The 19,231-nt window shown below is 76.8% G+C and overlaps 2 protein-coding genes across 3 annotated transcripts; both read right to left on the reverse strand.

The window, feature by feature from the left end:
• Window positions 1-4,046: 4,046 nt before the first annotated feature.
• LOC135323864 (ephrin-A4-like) lies at window positions 4,047-9,412 on the reverse strand. 2 transcript variants are annotated; one of them, XM_064498871.1, is made up of 6 exons: window positions 9,241-9,411; window positions 6,012-6,304; window positions 5,143-5,211; window positions 4,873-4,932; window positions 4,536-4,798; window positions 4,047-4,422 (listed from the first exon to the last, which is right to left on the reverse strand). In XM_064498871.1, the coding sequence occupies exons 1-5, from the start codon at window positions 9,351-9,353 to the stop codon at window positions 4,704-4,706; spliced, it is 630 nt and encodes a 209-aa protein (XP_064354941.1). In that variant the 5' UTR covers window positions 9,354-9,411; the 3' UTR covers window positions 4,047-4,422; window positions 4,536-4,703. The 2 variants fall into 2 exon arrangements, with proteins under 2 accessions (XP_064354941.1, XP_064354942.1); XM_064498872.1 differs by lacking the exon at window positions 5,143-5,211 and having other exon boundaries at window positions 9,241-9,412.
• Window positions 9,413-10,850: 1,438 nt separating this feature from the next.
• On the reverse strand, window positions 10,851-19,201 carry ADAM15 (ADAM metallopeptidase domain 15). Its single transcript, XM_064499122.1, is given in 26 exon segments — window positions 10,851-11,039; window positions 11,389-11,510; window positions 11,661-11,710; window positions 11,713-11,731; window positions 12,075-12,152; window positions 12,693-12,798; window positions 13,059-13,112; window positions 13,500-13,638; window positions 13,744-13,855; window positions 13,923-14,000; window positions 14,083-14,221; window positions 14,287-14,395; window positions 14,460-14,655; window positions 14,745-14,837; window positions 14,930-15,107; window positions 15,192-15,340; window positions 15,406-15,490; window positions 15,568-15,737; window positions 15,830-15,898; window positions 15,978-16,040; window positions 16,105-16,279; window positions 16,351-16,427; window positions 16,499-16,577; window positions 16,688-16,764; window positions 17,300-17,403; window positions 18,893-19,201. Coding segments are annotated over 26 exon segments (2,658 nt in total). The 5' UTR covers window positions 18,987-19,201; the 3' UTR covers window positions 10,851-10,996.
• Between the last annotated feature and the right edge of the window lie 30 nt (window positions 19,202-19,231).

Consider the following 19,231-nt stretch of genomic DNA (forward strand, 5'->3'; position numbering starts at 1 on the left):
CGGCTCCCTCCAAAGCCCCTGCTGAGTGTTTTGCTAAATTATAACCTTGACAATGCGCATCATCAGACGGCGGCTCGGGGAAGCGCCGGCTCCAGCCGGGCACCGGCGACCTGGGCGAGAACCAGCCCGGGGCATCCTGGGCACCGCGGCGTGGGGCATCCTGGCTGCTGCAGCGTGGAGCATCCCTGCGCTGCAGCGTGGGGCATCCTGGGTGCTGTGGCACGGGGCATCCCGGGAACCGCGGTGTGGGGCATCCCGGGCACCGCGGCGCGGGGTGTCCCGGGTGCTGCCTCCCACCCTGGCACCCAGCTCCCCGGGCTCAGCACATGCCTCTCCCCCTCGGTGATGACGGAGCCGGCGGCCCTGTTTCCATAGTGACATGGAGCCATTTCCCCATCTCCCGGCGGATGCTCCAGCGCGGCGCAGCCTCCCCCTCACCAGCCCGCGGCACTGGGCGATGGCAGCCAGCTGCGGCGGGGTCCCGGGCGCCGTGTGAGGGGCGACCTCCTCCCGCAGCAGCGCCGCTCTCAGCCCTCCGAGGGGGCCAGCGCCGGGGGCCAGGCCGCAGCCCGCAGTGCAGCGCTGCGGGAGCACCGGCACCTCTTCTCCACCTGCCCCTTCCCGTCGCAGGCGGGAGGAAAGGCCCTGGCGAAGGGCGCTAATTCCCCGACGAAGCGCCGTGTTGCAGCCTGGTGCGCAAAGGGGCTCAGGGCCGGGGCGGATAACGCGCCCTGACAGCCGTGCCCGGCCGCCGCTGCTGCCTGCCCTCTGTGCCCGGGGACCCCCCCCCGGGGCAGCGGGGCTCGCGAGGGGCAGCCCCGCGGTGCTGCACAGAGCAGGGCTGGAGCTGGCGGCGGTGCCCTCTGTGCCATCTGCCCCGGGCTGGGCCAGCCGCACGGAGGGGTGGCAAGTGGGGCTGGGCACGTGGGGCTGCGCGGAGGCGGCACAGGCAGCTCTGTGCGCGGGGCGGGGGGACACAAGCATCTCTGTGCACAGGTGACCATGGGCAGCTCCGTGCGCGGGGGAGCAAGGGCATCTCTGCATGGGGAACACGAACGTCTCTGTGCATGGGGGACCGCAAGCAGGGGCTGCTCGGGCAGCTCGTGGCCGATTCCTCCTGGTGTTGAGGACAGGCACGTGCTGGGCCTCGTGTCCGAGCCCTGCTGGCCCGGCACACTGGGAGCAGGACGTTGCACGCCAGCGCTGAATGCCTCCTTGCAGCGGGGCTGCCCTGCTGCACAGCGACCTGCACGGCACGCAGAGCGGGGGGCCTGCAAGGGCCCGGGCTCTCCCTGCCCTTCCCCGCGCCCGGGGGGCTGCAGGCTCCGGCCCCGGCGTGGCCCGGCGCTGCCTGCACCGAGGCGGAGGGCCGGGCCCCCTCCCCGCGTGCGCCCAGCGCCGGGAGCGAGCGCAGCGGCAGCAGCGCGGGAACCCGCTGACTCAGCGCAGCGGGAGCCGGCGCTTCGCCGAACTCCTGCTGCTCTTTGTAGGTCAGAGCGGAGCCGGATGGCACGGGGAGACGGAGCGGGCGCCCAGCGTGTGGGGGGCAGTGGCTTGGCGGCAGGGCCAGGCCCAGCGCCGTGGCCGCCCGTCCGGGCAGAGCCGGGCCTGGCGCGGCCCCGACGCGCCTCCCTGCAGCGGCACGGGCGCCGTATTTCCCGGGCTGTCGGCACGGCCCGCCGCCTCTTCATCCCCGCGTTAATCTCAGGGCTGCATATTACTGCTTCGCATCATTTTCTGTTCCCGGCGATAAATTTTTACTTTCCAAGTACCGAGGGTTTAACCCCTGGCTGCCCGTGCAGCTGCCGGGCCTGGGGCTGGGGCCGTGGCCGTGGAGCTGGGGCCGGCTCCGAGCGGGGCCCCCACGGTGCTGGTGCCCTGCTGGGGACAGCTCACGCGGGCAGAGCGGCACACGCTGCCACGGCCCTGCTCTGGGCACCCTCCCGCGGCGCAGACCCACCAGCACGCGCCCAGCACCCGCCGGAGCCGGAGGGAATGGGCTGGCGGGAAGCCAGGTGTCCCGGCGCCCCGGCACCCGGCGGTGGCCGCGGCTGGGCCGACACTGGGTCTGCGGGGAGCCGGGAGGGAGCCGGCATTCGGAGGGAGCCCCAAGGCAGGGAGATAGCGAGACAGAAGGGAAGGGCTAATGGAGCCTATTCCTTTAATAGATTCAATTTCTGCCGCGGCTGCTGCGGGGCGCGGAGCCATCAATTCGATTCAGGGGATGGGGAATCTGATTTGGAACCGCCGTGCCATCAATTAGCTTTTATTGATGGCATTGCTCATTGGAAGTCGATGGGATTTGAAGTCAGCATCGGCTCCGGCATACCAAGCAAGCCCCTCTCAAGGGCAGGGCCCGCTCCCAGGGCTGCTCCGGACACGGGACGCGCGCGGTGAGGGCTCCTGGGGGCCGAGGCGCCCCACTGCGCTGGGGCGGGTGCCGGGGCGGAGAGGGGCTGCCTGCGCGGGCATGGCCCTGGCATCGCCCCACGCGCGGGGCGTCCCTGCGCGGGCACCGTCCCCAAAGCATCCCCACGTGGGGCCCCGGCGCGTCGCGGGACCCCGGCCGAGGGATGCGGGACACCCGCGTGCGGCCGGGCCGCGGGGGCCGGAGGGGCCGGGCGCCCGGCAGCGAGGGGGAGGGCGGCGGCGGCGGCTGATGCTTTTGCTCAGCCCCTCGCTGAGCAGTTCCTCCGGCGAAGCCATAAAACCTGTCTGACGTGCCGAGCACCACTGCAGCGGGCGGCGGGAACGCCTGCGCGGGGAGGAGCCCGCCGCGGAGCCGGGCGCCGCCGCACCACGCCACGCTGCCCGGGGGCTCGGCCGGGCCCGGAGGAGGGACGTGCTGCGCCCGAGGCCGTGCCGCAGGGGCCCGGGGCCAGGCCCCGTCTCCTGGCCTCCCGCTCTGCCAGCCTCGAGCATCCCTCCCGGCGGCAGGAGAGGCCCCGGCCTCTGGTGCACGGTGCTGTCGGCCCCTTCCCGCTCCTGCGGCTGCACATCGGCACTGGAGCTGTCACCCCCGGCAGCTCCGGGGATCCCAGCACCTCTCCTCTCCCATCCCGGCCTCCCATCCCCATGCCGAGCATCGCGGCATCAGCACGCGGCAGCAGCCGGGCACTCCCTTGGCAAAGGGCACGGAGCAGGCCGGGAGCGGGGAGCCGGGGGATGGATAAGGCTGGCGAGTGGGCCGTCGCCGGGCGTCACGGCAGCGCTCAGGTCCCTGCAGGGCCGGTTGCCGGCTGCAGCGCCGGCCTGGGAGCCGTTAGCGCAGGCAGAGCCACGCTCTGGCGGGGCGCCGGCTCCCGGGGTACCTCCACTCCACGGGCTCTGCACAGCCGCTCGCGCGGGGAGCAGGCGCCCGGCACCGCTGGGGACACGGCTGCCACCCCGCTGGCTGCCCCCCCAGTGGGGGCACTTGCAGGGCCCCCGCAGCCCCACGCCTGCAGCTGCGGGCAGCAGGCTGGGTGCGTGGGGGCCGCTGCAGCGCAGCGCCAGCCCTGCAGGCGCGTGCCTGGCCCTGCGGAGCCCCCCCGGCTCCCGCCGGCAGTAACACTGCTGGCATCGCCGGGTGCCGCGGGCGGTGTGGCGGCGCTGCGTCCCCATTGATCGCTGGCCGCGGGCCAGGCGGAGCCGGGCGACGCAGCCCAGCCGGGGACCACCACACCGCGGCCGGCCTGAGCCCAGCCGAGGGAGGGGGCCGCCCCGGACACCCTGGCGCGAGGGTCCCGCCAGCACCCCCGCCTTCACCCCTGCCCCCTCGCAGGTGCTGGCGCCAGCGGCCAGCTCTCGGCACCGCTGCCGCATGCTAATTGCCGGCAGATGATCTGTAATTAAAGCTCTCCCTGTGACATGAGCTGATGTCTCAATATCAATCGCTGCAATTAAACCCCCGGCCTCAAAGGTCGCGGCGAAAGCGGCGAGCCCCCAGCACGCCCCCCCGGTGCCCCCGCGGGGCCGGGCAGCGCCAGCCGGGCGCCCCGGGGGGGAATGCAGCGCCCGCGCTCTGCGCTCGCGAGGGTCGGGGGTGGCGCGGCCCGAGGGCAAGACCATCTTGCAAACTCTATATTGCTTGGATCAGTCACTAACAGGGATTAAATCCAAACTGTACGAACGGGTAAACGGCACGGGGGGGCGTCTTCGCGGAAGACAGATCGGTGTCCTCGCTGGAGGACGAGGCGAGGGCGCGCAGGGCTGCCGGGGCCGGGCTCCGTCTGGGCGGACGAGATCCGGTCGGTCTCCACGGGTGCCTGGAGCCGTGGTGGCCCCGTCGGCCCTGCAGAGCGGGGCGTCTGCGGGGGAAGGCACGGGGCGAGGCGGCAGCCCCGGGCAGCGCAGACACCGCAGGAGCCGCAGGAAGCGCAGCGCCGGGGCTGGCAGCTGTCGGGGCCGGTGCTCGGGGACGTCGGCAGTGAAGCAAGGTCCCTAGGGGAAAGGGACCCGTCGGGACGCTGCAGCATGACGCAGGGCACCGACAGCAGCCCCGCAGGCCGTGCGCGGCCAGGCCAGCCCGGAGAGGCGCCGCAGACCCCGCTCACCTTCCCGCCAGGAGCTCCTGGCCCCGGCTGGGCTCCGTGGGGTCCAGTGGCGAGTCATGGTCCGGGGGGGCCCGGGCTCAGCCTCCCGGTGGGATCGCGGTGGGACAGGAACGTTTGCAAGTGTCCGGTATCGCGGAGGAGCCCGTCCGCTGCCCGCGGGCGCCGGGGTCAGATCCAGAGCAGGGCGAGGAGCACGGGAGCCAGGCACGGGGTGTGGGGCCGGAGCGAGGCCGGGGCCGCACTGCGCCCGGGCAGCACCACGTCTGCGAGGGCAGGAGCGGAGGTTACGGAGAGCCGGTCACCCGCGGCCCGCCAGCCCTGCTGGCCCCGTACTCACCCTCCGGCCCCCCTCGCCCGTGAGGCTGAGAGTTGGGGACCTCCGTCGCCGGCTTCGGCGCTGAAACGAAGCCCAGAGGCGTCAGCGCCCGGCTAACCCCAGGGAGCCGGCCTCGCCCCGGCCCCCGGCCCCCGGCTGAGGACACCCGGCTCCCAGCGCCTCCCGGGGGAAAGGGCGGATTCCCACGAGGGGCCGAGGCCTTCGGGGAGCGCCCGGCCGCCCCCGGGGGACCCCGCCGCCGAGCCCCCGCGCCCGCAGCGCTGCACTCACTCGTGGCCTTGCAGCAGACGGAGACTCGCAGCTTCAGGCAGCGCCCGGCGCTCTCGGGGCTGGGCACGGCTGGGCCGGGGGGGGCTCGTCAGGGCGGGCGGCCCGCGGGCGCCCCGGGCCGGCCGGGGCGCTGCCCGCCCGCAGCCCCGGCCCGGGCGGCCCCGCCGGCACCGGGCGCGGCGCAGGGCCGGGCGGGCGGCGCCCTCTCCTGGCTGCCCGGCAGATCGCACGGTGCCGGGGGCGGCGGGACGCGGCCCCCACCCCCGGGGCATGCAGACCCCCGGCGCATCCATCCAGGCCCCGGCATGCCCGGACCCCCGGTGTATCCAGACCCCGGGTGCGCCCAGACCCCAGGGTGCCCGGATCCTGCATGCACCCACACCCCAGGGTGCCCGGATCCTGCATGCACCCACACCCCGGGGCGCCTGGACCACCTGGTGAATCCAGACCCCCCCAATGCATCCAGGCCCCGGGATCCCTGGACCCCCGGTGTATCCAGATCCCGGGTGCACCCAGACCCCAGGGTGCCCAGATCCTGCATGCACCCAGACCCCAGGGCTCCAGGCTTCTGCATGCACCCACACCCTGGGGTGCCCGGATCCTGCATGCACCCACACCCCGGGGCGCCCAGACCTGCATGCACCCAGACCCCCAGCGCATCCAGGCCCCGGTATGCCCAGACTCCTGGTTCACCCAGCTCCCTGGCGTGCCTGGACCCCAACACGCCTGGACCCCCCGGTGCACTCAGACCCCCATGCACGCAGACCCCCCGTTTGCCCGGCCCCCTGAGGCATCCCGACCCCCAGGCGCCTGGACCCCCCAGTGCCTGCAGACCCCCCGGCAGCCCCCGCCGTGGCCCAGGCACTCACAGATGTAGTAGTAGGTCTCCCCTGGCTGGAACTCGAAGCCGAGCGAGAAGGGCGTGAAGCGCTGGATCTTCTCCGAGAAGCGGACGGGCCCGAAGGGCGCGTGGGGCCGGTTGCACTCCCAGCGCTTGAAGGCCCCGGGCGTCTCGTAGCAGCCGCGATAGCCCTCGCGGTCCACCATGAAGAGCGTGAAGGTCTCTGCCCGGCCGGCGGGCACCGCTGCCTCGTAGTGCGGGCAGTAGATGTCCAGGTAGTCATTGATGGACACCTGGATGGCGTAGTCGTCCCGCAGGAACCTGCCGGGCAGGGGGAGCCGGGGAGCGGGGCGCCACTGGGACCCCGCTGGCCGCCGAGACCCCGCCGGCCGGGCTGCCCGGCCCCGCACCCCACCGGGCCCTGCGCAGCTCCCACACCCGGCAGGCCGGGTGGCCGCTGGCTCCCCAGGAGCGCTGGCTCCGGCCTTTTGTTGAAACAGCTACCGGGCACCCGGCCTCTCCAAACAAACAGGCATCAGCTCCGATTAGCCGCAGCCCACTGGAGCTGAATGGGCTGCTGGCTGCGGCCGGGGGGCCGGGGCCGCCCGCGGGAGCCCAGCTGCTCCGGCCGGGGGCACAAAGCCCCTCGCCCCGGGCACCGGCCTCGCAGCCCCCGGCGCTGATGAGCGGTGGCAGCCGGGCGGGGGGCGAGGACGGCCGCGTGCGCCGCCCCGTGCAGGCACGCGGGGCACAGCCCGCCCGTGCTGGTGCTGCAGAGGGGCCGCGTGACGGTGCCCGCGGCGCGGGGCTGAGCCTGGGCACCCGCGCGGGCACGGCGCGCTGCTGGGCCAGCACGAGCTCACGCCTGTGCAGACAGCGCGTGCAGCCAGGCCGGGGTGGAGCAGCCACCTCTGCAGACGCACGCGCACGCTCTGCCCCGGCAGCCCGGGACGGGCGCACGGCCCAGCGGCTGGGGGACGGGGCGGCCTGGGGGCCCCCGCTCCCCCGCAGCCCCAGCAGCTCGGCTCCCCCGGGCTGGGCCACCAGCAGCCGTGTTTGCGCAGGAGCAGCAGCCCCTCTCCCACCGCTCGCCGTCCCGTCAGGGCGGGCGCCTACTCCTCCTGCCAGGCTTCTCCTGGGCCGGCAGTGACTCCAGCTGGCCGGATCCTGCTGCAGCCCAGGCACGCGCCAGCCCGAGCACCCCTGCCGACGCCGGCCCCCGTGCCCCCGTGCCGGATTCCCGCCGGTTAGCAGCCTCGCTTCTTGCGCGGGGCCGTCAGGGAAGCCGCTGCCCGCGGCCTTGCCGCGTCGCGAGGCTTCGCCAGCTGCACCGCAGATGCAGCCGAGAGCGATGGGGCAGACGCAGAGAAGCCCAGCATGGCATGGCACGGGCACGGGCACCACGGCTCTGACCACCCACCAGTGCAGCAGCCACCCCCGTCCCTGGCTGGGGTGGTCTCCCACACATGCCCCCAGCCCCTTCCCCACACTGCCCAGGCAGCACCTCCATCCTGGGGCCCAACCCGGCACCAGCCCCAGCGCTCCCAGCCTGCACCCGGCAGCCTCGCCGCTGCCCCGCTCGCCGCCTGGGCACCTCGGCCCCGAGCCACCCAGGTGGGAAGGTGCAGTGAGGGCTGCGCTCGCCCTCTGCCCGCTTCCCCGGCCCGGCTCGCAGGGATGCTGCTGCCCTGCCGGGACCTGGGCAGAGGCTGCCGCCAAGGCCCCCAGCTGCGGAGGGGGCTGCCAGTGCCGGCCCCCTCCTCCCCGCTCGTGCTCCGGTGCACGGAGAGCCAGTGTTTACACCAGGCGCGGACTCCTGGCAGCTGCTGCAGAGGCCGGTGCATTAATCACTTGGCCGGCAGCGCTGTCAGCACTGGGGAGACGCAGCAGCTCAGGCCTAGCTGAGCCCCCCCAGCCTGGGGGCTCTTCAAGGACAGGACCAGGCATGGGCTCCCGGCTGACTCAGAGGACGGGCCGGGCCGTTCCCGCCGGGCTACGCTGTCCAGGACAGGTCCGGGCAGGGCCGAGGGCTCGGGGGGCCAGGGCCCACACCCTGACCCCACGAAGGGGCGAGCGGCACCCCAGCCCGGGGCCGAGCACCAGCCCCACCGCGTTCCCGGGACGCCCCTGGGCAGGGAGGACCCGCGTCCTGCATCCATGGCTTTCTGCGTCCCCGCGAACCAGCTCTGTCCCAAGGAAGGACGCAGCATCGGCACCCGCGCCCTGCCCAGATGTGCGCTCACCTGCTCCAGCCCGGCTCGGCCGGTCCAGGACACTGGAGCCCTGTGGGTGAGCCCAGAACCCCGGCAGCACGATGGCCCCGAGCCCACGTCTGTGCAGCCCCCTCCCTCCCGCCCAGTGCCCGGAGGAGCCCCAGGCCCAGGGCAGCACCAAGGAGAACTGGAAATGCCTAAAATGGAGGAGGCACAGAGGGATGGGTTGGACGCGAGCGCAGGAGCTGGACACCAGCCCATGGGGGAAGGCAAAGCCTGCAGCCGGCACCCCATGAACGAGCAAGGGACTGCGATCGGGTCATGTCTGACAGCGCCTGCCACGCTGGGGTGTCCGAAACCCCCAGGCTTGCAGAAGGCCGGGGCTGAAGGATGAAGGGGGGAACCATCCCACAGAGACGGCATCCACGGCATCCGGCACCTCCAGCTCCCAACTCGCTTCCAAGCTGGCCAAACCCCACGGCTTCTTGCCCACCACCGGCATGAAGGCATCGTCCCACGCAGGAGAGTCCCTGGCCAGCACCAGGGCACCGTGACCCACGGCCCCTCAGTGCTCGGCGCTGCCCGCAGGGACCCACAGGCCTGGGACCGTCGCCTCAGCTAGGGATGCCCGCCAGCTTGATGCCACCCAGGGGCGACTGCTGGCCGGGTGCCCACGGGCTCGGTGCTCGCCGGCCCCACATCACCCGGGGGTGCCCAGGGGCTCGGCGCCCGCTGGTTCAGCCTCACCCCGGGGAGCCCCCCGGCTCGGCGCCCCCCGGCTCGGCGCCCCAGACCCTCCCCAGCGGCGCGGCCCGGCCTCGCGGGGCCGGCGGGGTCCCCCGGGGCCGGGCGGCCCGTGCCCAGGTGCCGAGCGCCAGCGGCGCCGCCCCCGCGGGGCTCCCGCGGCCGCCGCCGGAGCGCGGCCCCGAGCCGCCCGGGGCCCGGCCCCCATCCCCGGCCCCGGCGGGGCGGGGCGGAGCGGCGCGGCGCGCACGGAAGCGGCGGCGGCGGCCCCGGTGCCGGCCCCGGTGCGGCGGGCGCTACCTGGGGTTGCTCCCGTTCCAGTGGACGCCGTGTCGGAGGCCGCGCACCGGCGGCGGCGGCGCCCAGAGCAGCGGCGCCCAGAGCAGGAGCCCGAGCAGCGGCGCGGGGCGCATGGCTCCGCCGGCAGCGGGGCGGGGGGCGGCGGCGGGGGGCGGCGGCGGCCCGGGGGCGGGGGCCGGGGGGCGGCCCGGCCCGGCCCGGCCCGGCCCGAGCGCGCCCCGCCCCGCCAACTTCGGGCCAATCCCCGCCGCGCCTCCGCCCGCAACTTCCCCGAGTCCCATTAACCCTTTGGGGCGGCCCGGCCGGCACCCCCGCCCCGGCACCGGCACCCCCCACCCGGCACCGGCACCCCCGCCCCGGCCGGAAACCTCCCTACGCCCGGCACCGGCATCCCAGCACCGGCCAGGAACCCCCTACACCCGGGACCGGCACCCCCGGGACCGGCCGGACACACCCCCACCCGGTACCGGCACCCCCAGCACCGGCCGGGAGCCCCCTACACACGGCACCGGCACCCCCGGGACCGGCCGGACACCCCCCTACACCTGGCACCGGCACCCCCGCACCGGCACCCCCCACCTGGCACCGGCCGGACAACCCTTACACCCAGCACCGGCCGGGCACTACCGGCAACCGGGACCGGCACCCCGGGACCGGCCGGGCACCCAGGATCGGCAGCCCAGCGCCGACCACCCACCGGGCATTCGTGACCGGCACCCACCGGGCAGCCGGTACCGGCACCCTCGGCACAACCAGCGCTCGCTATTGGCATCACCGGCACCTGGCAGGCGCCCGGTACCGGCACAGGCTGGGCCTCCGCAGCGCCCCCAGCACCCAGGGGCGCCCCAGCACCCAGGGGCGCCCCGGCACCGGTACCAGCCGGCACAGCGGTGCATCCCGGCGCCGACGGGCACCCGGGGGGGCACCGGGCCCCCGACCGGGGGGCCCCGTCGGCCGGGCCAGGCCGCAGCGCGGGGCTCCCGAGGGAGCTGCGCGACCGCGGCCCCGTCCTGCCCGCTCCCGCGTCCTGCCGCCCCCGCCCCCGGCCCCCGCAGCCCCCGGCCCGGCGCTCCCGCAGCCGGCGCCGCCGGGGCGCGGCGCAAGGTGCAGCCGCTGCACAAAGGCGCTTTGTTCTCGGCAGGGTGGGGGCACCCTGGGGTGCTGCGCGGCGGGCGGGGGCGGGCGTGGCCCCCACCGCCCGGGCCCCCGCCCTGCGCCCGCGGGCAGGGCAGCGCGGCTGCGGCCGCGGACGGGCAGCGCTCGCCGGGGCGCCCGGCTCCGCTCCCCCCGCCGCGGGTAGGGGGCGCGGGGCGGGGGGGCCGGCGCCTGGGCCCTCGCCCCCCCCCCGCAAAGTGAGACGTGGGGAGCAAGGCGGGGGGCGGACGCCTGCGTCCCCTCCAGGGCCGGGGGCGCGCAGTGGGGGGGGAGGGGGGTGGTAGCACGGACACGCGGGTTCCCCCCCGCCCCCGGGGGAGGCTGCGCGCGCAACCCACGGAGGGGGCGGGCGGGGCGCAAGTGCTGCTGGGAGCTATAGTTCCGAGGGAGGGGCCGCCTCCCGGACGCCTGGGTCCCTCCCTCCCTCCCCCCCTCCCTCCAGGAGGCAGCGGGGAGGCAGTTCAGAGCCGCTTTATTGGCGGGGGGGGCGGGCGGCGCCCCGCCGCCCCAGCCCGCCCCCCCGCTCCGGCCCCCGCCCCGGCCCCAGCTCCGACGGGGGCCCCGGCGGCTCCGGCGTGGCAGCGGTCCCGGTGCCCGCGGCCTAGGGCGCGGTGGGGGTGCCGGCGGGCGGCGGGGGGGCGGGCCTGGGGGAGGAGAGAGGCAGGCGGTGACAGGGGGCCGGGCACCCCCGGACCCCAAACCCCGACCCTGGCCCCCCGCAGCCCCCCTTATCCATCCTGGACCCCTACAGCATCCTGCCCCCCCCGACCCCCCCCCCCGGCACCCTACAGACCCACAACCCTGGCACCCTATGGACCCCTCACGTCCTGGCCCCCATAGACCTCTGTCCTGGTCCCCTACAGCACCTGCCCCCCCCACTCTGGCACCCCCCTAGCCCTGCTCCCCTACAGCACTCAGCCCCCCACAGCCCCCATCAGGGCCCCCCCAAGCACCCCCCCCGGCCCCCCGCAGCCCCACCATCCCGGCACTCACCTGGAGGGAATCACTGTGGCAGGGGTCTGGCTGGGGGGCGTCTCGCCGTGGGGCAGCGAAGGCCCCGGGGGGGTCAGGGGCAGCGGCCGGCGTGGCGGGGGGGGCTTGGCCGGGCCCGGAGGCTGCGGAGAAATGGAGGCGTCAAGGCTCCTGCGCGGGGCTGGGGGGCACGTCCAGCTCCTGCAGCCCCGAACCGCCTCCCTGCCCCGGGGGGGAGCAGGGGGGCCCGGGGGCGGCCGCCCGCCGTCCCTGCGCGCCGGGGCCGCCGTTACCTGGGCGCCACGCAGCAGGGGGTCCGCGGGCAGCGGGCGCGTGGGGGGGGCGGCCTGTCCGCGGGCACCGCCTGAGCAGAGAGAGCAGGGACAGTGAGCGCGCCGCGGGGACGGGGACGGGGGCTGCGGCGGGGACAGCGTCCTTCCGGGGGTGGGGGGGCGCGGGGCTCCCCGCGGTGCTGGCGTGGGGGCCAGCACGGCCCGGGGACGGGGCGCGGGGAGCAGCGCTGCCGCGGGCACCGTGGGCACGGGGTGCTGCCCGGCGGCTCCGGGAGCGGAGGCAGAGCCGAGCCGGCCCCGCTGCCCCGGCTGAGCCCGCGGGGCCCCCGGGAGCTCGTGCACAGCCAGGCATGCAGCAGAGCTCAGAGAGGAGGGGCTGCCCCCAGACCCCCACCCCGGGGCCCGGGGCTTTACCTGGGAGCTCTTGGGAAGAGGGTCAGGCGGGAGAGGCTTGGAGGGTGGATCGGGCCGGGCCGAGCCAAGGGCAGCCGGCTGCAGAGAGACGGAGAGGCCGGAGGAGGAGAGGCGCGCGCCATGCAGCAGCGGGCGAGGCTCATGCAAGAGAGACCCGCGAAGCAGAGACCCCCCGCAGCCACCAGCTCTGGGGCTCCGGCCCCGGCTCCACGGCCACTCCGGCAGCCCCGGCTTGGGCGGCCGCCGCAGGACCCCGCTCGGGCGCCGGGCACAACACGCAGGGATGCACGGACACAATTGGGGGGGGGGGGGGGGACGCACGGCCCCCACGCGCCCAGGCGGGCACGGCCAAGCCACCACGGTCCAGGGCAGCGCGGCTGCTCCAGGCCCAGGTGACGGAGCGCGGAACGCTGCCGTGGGAGGGATGCTCGGAGCAGGTCCCCGGGGGTGTCTCCTCAGCAACAACGGCGCCAAATCCCGGTACCCACGGCAACGGCACCGCACGCAGCAACCGGCCCGTAACCACGGCAACGGCACCGCCGCCGCGGCAGCTCCCTCGCTGGTACCCGCGGGGGCTCGCCCCGAAGCCCGGCGCGGCCCCGGCCGCTGCGCTCTCACCTTGCTGCTGGGCATGACCCGGAGCTCCGTGCCCTGACGCCACTGCGGGGGCTGGGGCCGCGCGGGGGGGCCCTGGCTGGCCGCTCGGGGCTCCAGCTGCGAGATCCTGCGGGAGGGAGGCAGGATGAGGCCCCGGTCGCTCCCGGCGGTCAGGGGACCCCAGACAGCCACCGAGCGACACCGGCACCAGCAGAAGCCCAAGAGAAACGAACCCCTCTCGCCACCAGGAGCTGCGACGCCCTGCGCCCCAGCGAGCAGGGCTCTCCCCCGCCCCGGGGCACTGCGCAGGGGGCCGGTGGCCGGAGGCTTTGCGAAGCAGCGCAGCTCGGGGACAGCCCCACGCCCGGGCTCCGGCAGTGACGTTACCCGCTCCAGCCGTCTGGGGCTCCCGGACCCAGGAATCGGACCTGGGTCTCAGCACTGTGGGGAGAACAGAGTCAGCGTCTCAGCCCGGGGGCCGGGGCGCGCCTGGGGCGCCGCTGCGCCGGAGCCCTGCCGGGGCCGGAGAGGGACGGGGGGCCCGGCAGCCACGTGGGAGGGTCAGAGCGCGGCGGGGCCCGCTGCCTGCGCACAGCTCGCTCGCTGCACGGGGTCGCATGCACGCACGCACAGAGCTGGTTACCTGCCACGGGATGCGTGCACATGCACAGGCATGCATGCACACACGTGGCTAGCTCACCCGCCACGGGACACACGTGTGCCCACACGCCCATGGGCAGCTCACTTTCCCGCCACAGGACGCACAGGCATGCGCGCGCACACACACACACGCGCATGACACACCTGCACACGCGTGTGCACGCTCACCTGTACTGGCAGGACGTCCCCTTGCCGAGCTGGCAGAGGCGCTTGTGCAGCCCTGAGCGGCGCGCGCAGCACAGCCCCAGCAGCAGGGCCAGCAGCAGCAGGGCGCTGAGCAGCAGGGCCGTGGGCAGCGCGCTCCCCCCTGCAGAGAGCCGCACGTCAGCACCCCGCAGCTGCGCCCGCCGCCGCCGCGCGCACAAAGCCCCATTCTCCTCCCGGCACGGCCAGGGACGAGCCGCGGCCTCACCTCGCTCCGGGGCCACGGGACCGCTGTCCTCGCTGCCCCCCGCGCCGGGGCTGGCGCAGCTTGGGGGGGCCCAGCCCCGCTCGCAGTGGCAGTGCCCGTGGTTGTTGCACACCTGGGGGGGGACGCAGAGCTCAGAGCCCTGCTGCCGCCCGCCTCCCCCCCCTCGGCCCCCGGCTCACCCCGTGCCCGTGGCACTTGCTGCGGCACTGCTGGTCCCCCAGCGCGGAGACGTCCTGGCACCGGTGCTGCAGACACACCTGCGGTGGGGGGGGGGTCAGGGCCCTGCCGGCGCCGCCGGCCCCCTCAGCCCCCGCCCCAGCCCCAGCCCCCCGCGCTCACCTTGCCGGGGCCACAGGCGGTGCCGGGCAGCACCATGGCCGGGTCGCTCACATCCTCGCCACCGGGCAGTGGGGTCCCCTGGCAGGAGGCCGCCGGCCGGCCGCCGCGCTGGCACTGCAGCCGCCCGCAGCCAGCGTCCCTGCGGGGACAGAGGGGTCAGGGCGCGGGGGGCCGCGGGGGCCCGCGCCGCGGCCCGGCACTCACCGCTGGGCGCAGGCGACGTAGGAGCCGTTGGGCAGCTGCCCGCAGTGTCCGCGCTCGTCCCCGTTCGCGTTGAGGGCGGCCATGCAGGAGCCTGAGACGGGGCCGGCGCCTGCGCGGGGCGGTGGTGAGGGGGGAGCCCGGCGCCCCGGCCCCCCCCGCCGGCCCCCGCCTACCTGCCCCCAGCAGGTGCCGGCACTGTCCCTCGAGGGTGGCGCAGGCCCCGCCATAGCAGTACGCCCGCCCGCCGGCGCAGGGCTGCCCGTCCTGCAGGTGGGCGTCGGGCGGGCAGCGCGGCGAGCGCCCGTCGCAGTACTCGGGCAGGTCGCACTCGCCCAGCGGCTCGCGGCACAGGTGCCCGGCGCGGCGCAGCTGCGGGGCAGCGTCAGCGGGCGGTGGGCCGGCTCCCCCCAGCCCGCCGGCGCTGCAGCCCCCGCCGCCCCCCCGCCGTCCCCGCGCACCTTGCAGTCCTGGCAGCACGTGTCCCCCGCGGCGCACTCTGCTCCGGGCACCAGCTGGCAGGCGCTGCTGTTGCAGCAGGGGTCAGTGCACTCCTGCGGGCAGGGGCCGCCGTGAGCGGGGCGGGGGCCGTGCAACGGCAGCAGGCGCCGGCGGGGGACAGCGGCTGGGCCGGGGCCGGACCTACCAGGCTGAGGCCGCAGTCGCAGCCCTCACCGGGCTCCAGGAAGCGGTTCCCGCAGTGCGGGCGCCCCGCCAGCCGCTGGGGCTCGGGCACGTTGAGGAGGCACCAGCCCCGGCCCTGCTGCAGGCTGCGCTCCAGGTCCTGCCGGCTGCAGTTGCTGAAGCTCAAGCCGGGTGTGAGGCTGCGGGGGTGGTGGGGGCACAGTGAGACCGGCCCGGCCGGTGCCCCCCCCCGGCACCCCCCTGGCGCCCCGCGGCCCCCTCACCCCGTGGGCGAGTCCATGATGCAGCCGCGGTCCTGGTAGAGGTTGCTGCAGCGGCAGCGGCGCCCGGCGCCGTCGTGGCTCATGCCCAGGTTGTGCCCCAGCTGGTGGGCGACCGTGGTGGCCACCACAAGCACGCTGACCGAGTGGTCCTGCGGGACAGCGGGGTCAGCGCGGGGGGGGCGGGGGGCAGCGGGGCGGGGGGGGCGGCACCGACCATGCTGACCCCCCCGGAGCGCGCCGGCGAGCACATGGAGGACTGCGCCGACATCCCCACCGCGACGTCCTCGAAGTGGGAGCCCCTGCGGAGAGCGGGGCGTCAGGCGGGCGCTGGCGGGGGGGTCCCGGCCCGCCGCCCCCCGCCCCCCCCCGCGCTCACGTCAGCAGCTGCGCGTTGTCATGGGGCAGCCGCGGCAGCAGCTCCTCGCGACGCCAGCGCAGGAACCGCTCCAGCGCCGCCCGGCCGCTGGGGCCCACCGGGAACCTGTCACCTTGGCTCCAGACCTCCACGGCCAGCAGGGCCACCCGGACCCCCAGCGGCTGGAAGAACTGGGGCGGGCAGGGGTCAGCGCCGGTGCCGCGGGGGGTCACAGACCCAGCGCCGCGGGGGCCGAGCCGGGGTGGGCGCGGGGGCGACTCACCGCGTCCACCTGGTTGGCGATCTCCAGGGCGCGGGTGCGGACGCGCGGCAGGTCACGGTAGTTCTGGAACTGTGGAGGGCAGGGAAGGGCGTCACGGGGGGCCGAGCTGGGGGGGCCCGGCCCCGGGGGGGGGCCCGGCGCCACTCACCGCGGCGTGGTCCACCACCATCACCAGCTCCACGAAGCGCTGCTCCGCCGCCGCCCGCTTGCCCTGGGGACGAGAGCGGGTCAGGGGGCCGCCAAGGGACCCCGGGGGGGGACAGGGCAATACCCACCCTCTGTGGCCGGGGCGCTTCCGTCTCCGTCGCCGGGGGGGCCGTGGGGCCCGGCCCGCAGGCCCGCGGCACCAGCCGGGCATCCCGGGGCCGGTGCGCCACGTGCCCGCCCGGGGGGCCGCCAGGGTCCGGCTCCAGCCCGTAGCTCCTGGTCTCGGACAGCCGGAGGTGGCCGCTGGCAGGGGACAGCGGGGTGAGGGGACAGTGGGGGGGGGGGCGCGGGGGGCCGCCGGGGTCGGGGCTTACCTGAGCCCGGCGCAGGCGCAGAGGCTGGCGCGGGAGCCGGGGAAGCCCCGCACGCTCCCGCGGTAGCAGCAGTGTTCCTGCGGCAGAGAGGGGGGTCAGGAGCCGGCCCGCGGCCAGGCGCCCCCCCGCCCCGCTCCCACCCCCCTACCTGCTCGCTGGCCTCCTGCGCCGCCCGCGTGCCGTTGGGCAGGTAGTAGAGCAGCGCCCCGGCGCCCGGCACCAGCTCCCTGCAAGAGAGATGTGCGTGCCCCCCGGCTCAGCCCCCCCCGGCTCAGCCCCCCCCCAGGGCACGCAGCCGGCCCGGCTCTGCCCCAGCCCCCCGCCCCCCCCAGCTCACCAGTTTTGCTCCAGCTCCACCACCAGCCGCGATCCCTCAAGCTCCAGGGTGACCAGCAGCTGGGCCGGGAACCCGCCCTGGGACAGGCAGCGGGTCACGGGAGGTTCCCCCCCGGGAGGGTCCCCCCCCCCCCCCCCCGGCCCCGGGGGGACCCAGCCGGCGCGTGCCCACGCGGCGGGGGCGGACGGGATCCCCCCCTCACACCATGCAGGAAGCGTCCCTCCCTCGCCAGCGCATTGTGCCGGGGTAGGGGGGTGTCGCGCGGAGCTGGCTGCCCCCCCGCCGCCCCCCCGCGCTTCCTGCCCGGTGCAGCGCGGCCGGAAACCCTGGAGAGACTCCCAACGGCCGCGGGCCGGGCCGGGCCCTTCCGCCCAGGACCGCGGGGTGCCGGGCGCCAGCTCGCCCCGGCAGGGCGGGGGCCCGGCCAGGGCGCCGCGGGGAGGGGGTGTCCGCCACAGCCCCCCGCTCCCACCCAGGCTGCGCAGGAGCAGCTGGGGGCTCAGGTGCCGGCGGGAATCGGGGCCGGGGGACCTGGACGGCGGGTTTCCGGCACCATGGGGGCGGTGGCGGGGCCGGGACACGCCGGGGCCCCGGCACAGCCCCCCGCCTCACCTGCACGGCCTCTGCCAGGCTGATGGTCCGGTCGCCCCGCAGGACCTGCGGGGTCACGTGCCAGGAGTGTCCCCAGTCTGCACGGTGCTGCCGCGCGCTGTCACCTGTGCGGGCCAGAACAGCGCGGTCACCGCTGCTGCCCCCCGCACCTGGGGCCATGTCTGGGATTGAGCGAGGCCCCGGGAGCTGGGCACCCCTTCCTCGTCCTCCGGTCCCCCCGCACTGGGGACAGGGCAGGAGGAGATCCCAAGTTTGGGAAATGAGCCCGGCCCAGCGGCTGGGAAGCGGGAACCAGGATTCCTGCCTCTGTTCCTGGCGCTTCCAGGGCTGCCACGGGGCAAAGTCCAGAGCATCCCTGGGCACGAGGAGCCAGGCGCTGGCTCCCAGCAGAGCCTCGGAGGAGCCTGGGACGTGGCACCTGCTGCCGGGACGTGGCACCTGCTGCCAGCACGCAGGCATGAGGCAGCCGCGGCTCCCGCCCCAGAGCGAGCCCCGGGCCCGGCTGGCCGGACGGGTGCCCGGGCACAGGCTCAGCTCCCTCCTTGGCCTGGGACGCAGCCCGCAGCCCCGTCCCACGTGGCCACCGGGCCTGGCAGCACCTCCGGGCCTGGGGCCGCATCCCTTCACGCTCCCCGGGGACCCCACGGCGGCCGGCACGGCGGGGGCCCCTGCCAGGCCCCGTCGCACCGGCGCCTGGAGCCGCGCGGTCCGGCACAGCCGGCTCGGCCCCAGGGCAGGGCCAGGAGGCCCAGCCCGGCTGACTCAGGCCCCGCGCCCCCGGCGGCCCGTCCTTCCCCGGCTCTCCGGGACGCCCCACCGCCCTCCGCGAGCGCTCCCGGCACAGCCGAGGGCTGGGAGGACGCTGGCGTGGCCGGGGCTGCGGCCCGGCGCCAGCAGACGCCCCTGTCCACGGCCAGAGCAGAGCTGGGGCAGAGCCTCCCTGCCTGGGGCAGGGCTGGTTCCCGCAGCCCAGCCGGCTCCGCAGCCGGGCCAAGCACCGTCCCCAGCCCTGCCCGAGGCACCGAGAAACCCCCAGGCCGGGGATGCCAAGTCGCCCCGTGCCGGTCCTGGCGCCAAACGCCCCGTGCGAGCCCCTCCGGGCCCCGCCGCAGCCCCGCGCACCCGGCCGTCGCCAGCCGTCCCGGGCCGCTGCCCAGGGAGGCGCGTCCCCGCCACGGGGAACGGGCCCGGCCCGGCTTCCCCTGCTCTCCCGGCTCCGCAGCGCTACGCAGCCCCGCGGCAAGAGGCCGGGACCGGGCGGGCTGGGCTCCGCACGCCGCCTCCTCCCCGCGCCCTCTCCTCGGGGCGGGGACCTGCGGCTCGCAGCAGCCCGGCGAGGCCCGACCGGGAGAGGCCCGGGGCACCGGGCCCGCGCGAGCACCGGGGGGCGGCGCGGAGGCACCGCACGGGCGGGCGGGACCCCCGCAGCTGCGGACGCCCCGCCGAAGCGCCGCCGCGGGACCCCCCGCCCGGCCGGCGGCTGCCTGCAGCCCGGTGCCCGGCGAGCGCGGCGCGGGGCAGCGCCGCCCCCGCCCCGCCGCGCCCCGAGCGCCCGCCCCGCGGGGCCCCGGCGTCCCGCCGCCGCCCGCTCACCTGCGCCGCGTCCGCGCGTCCCGGGGCCGGCGGCGCGGCGGGGCCCCGCGGCGGCGAGCAGCAGCCCCAGGGCGCAGAGCAGCGCCCGCGCCATCGCCCTCCCGCCGCCGGCGCCCGTCCCGCGGCCGGTGCGGGGCGCCGCGGCCCCGGGCAGGCGGCTCCCGAGCTGACCCGCCGCGGCCGCCCCCGCCGGCGCTCCCGGCGCGCATTGCACCGCCGCCGCCTCCGCCGCCAGCGCCCGCCGCGGCCCGGCCCGGCCCGGCCCGGGAGGAGGAACTTCCTGCCCGGCCGCCGCCGGCTCCGCCCGCCGCCGCCGCCGCTCCGCCCGCGGCGCCCCGC

The sequence above is a fragment of the Dromaius novaehollandiae genome, chromosome 29, assembly GCF_036370855.1.
Source record: "Dromaius novaehollandiae isolate bDroNov1 chromosome 29, bDroNov1.hap1, whole genome shotgun sequence".
Classification (NCBI taxonomy): domain Eukaryota; kingdom Metazoa; phylum Chordata; class Aves; order Casuariiformes; family Dromaiidae; genus Dromaius; species Dromaius novaehollandiae.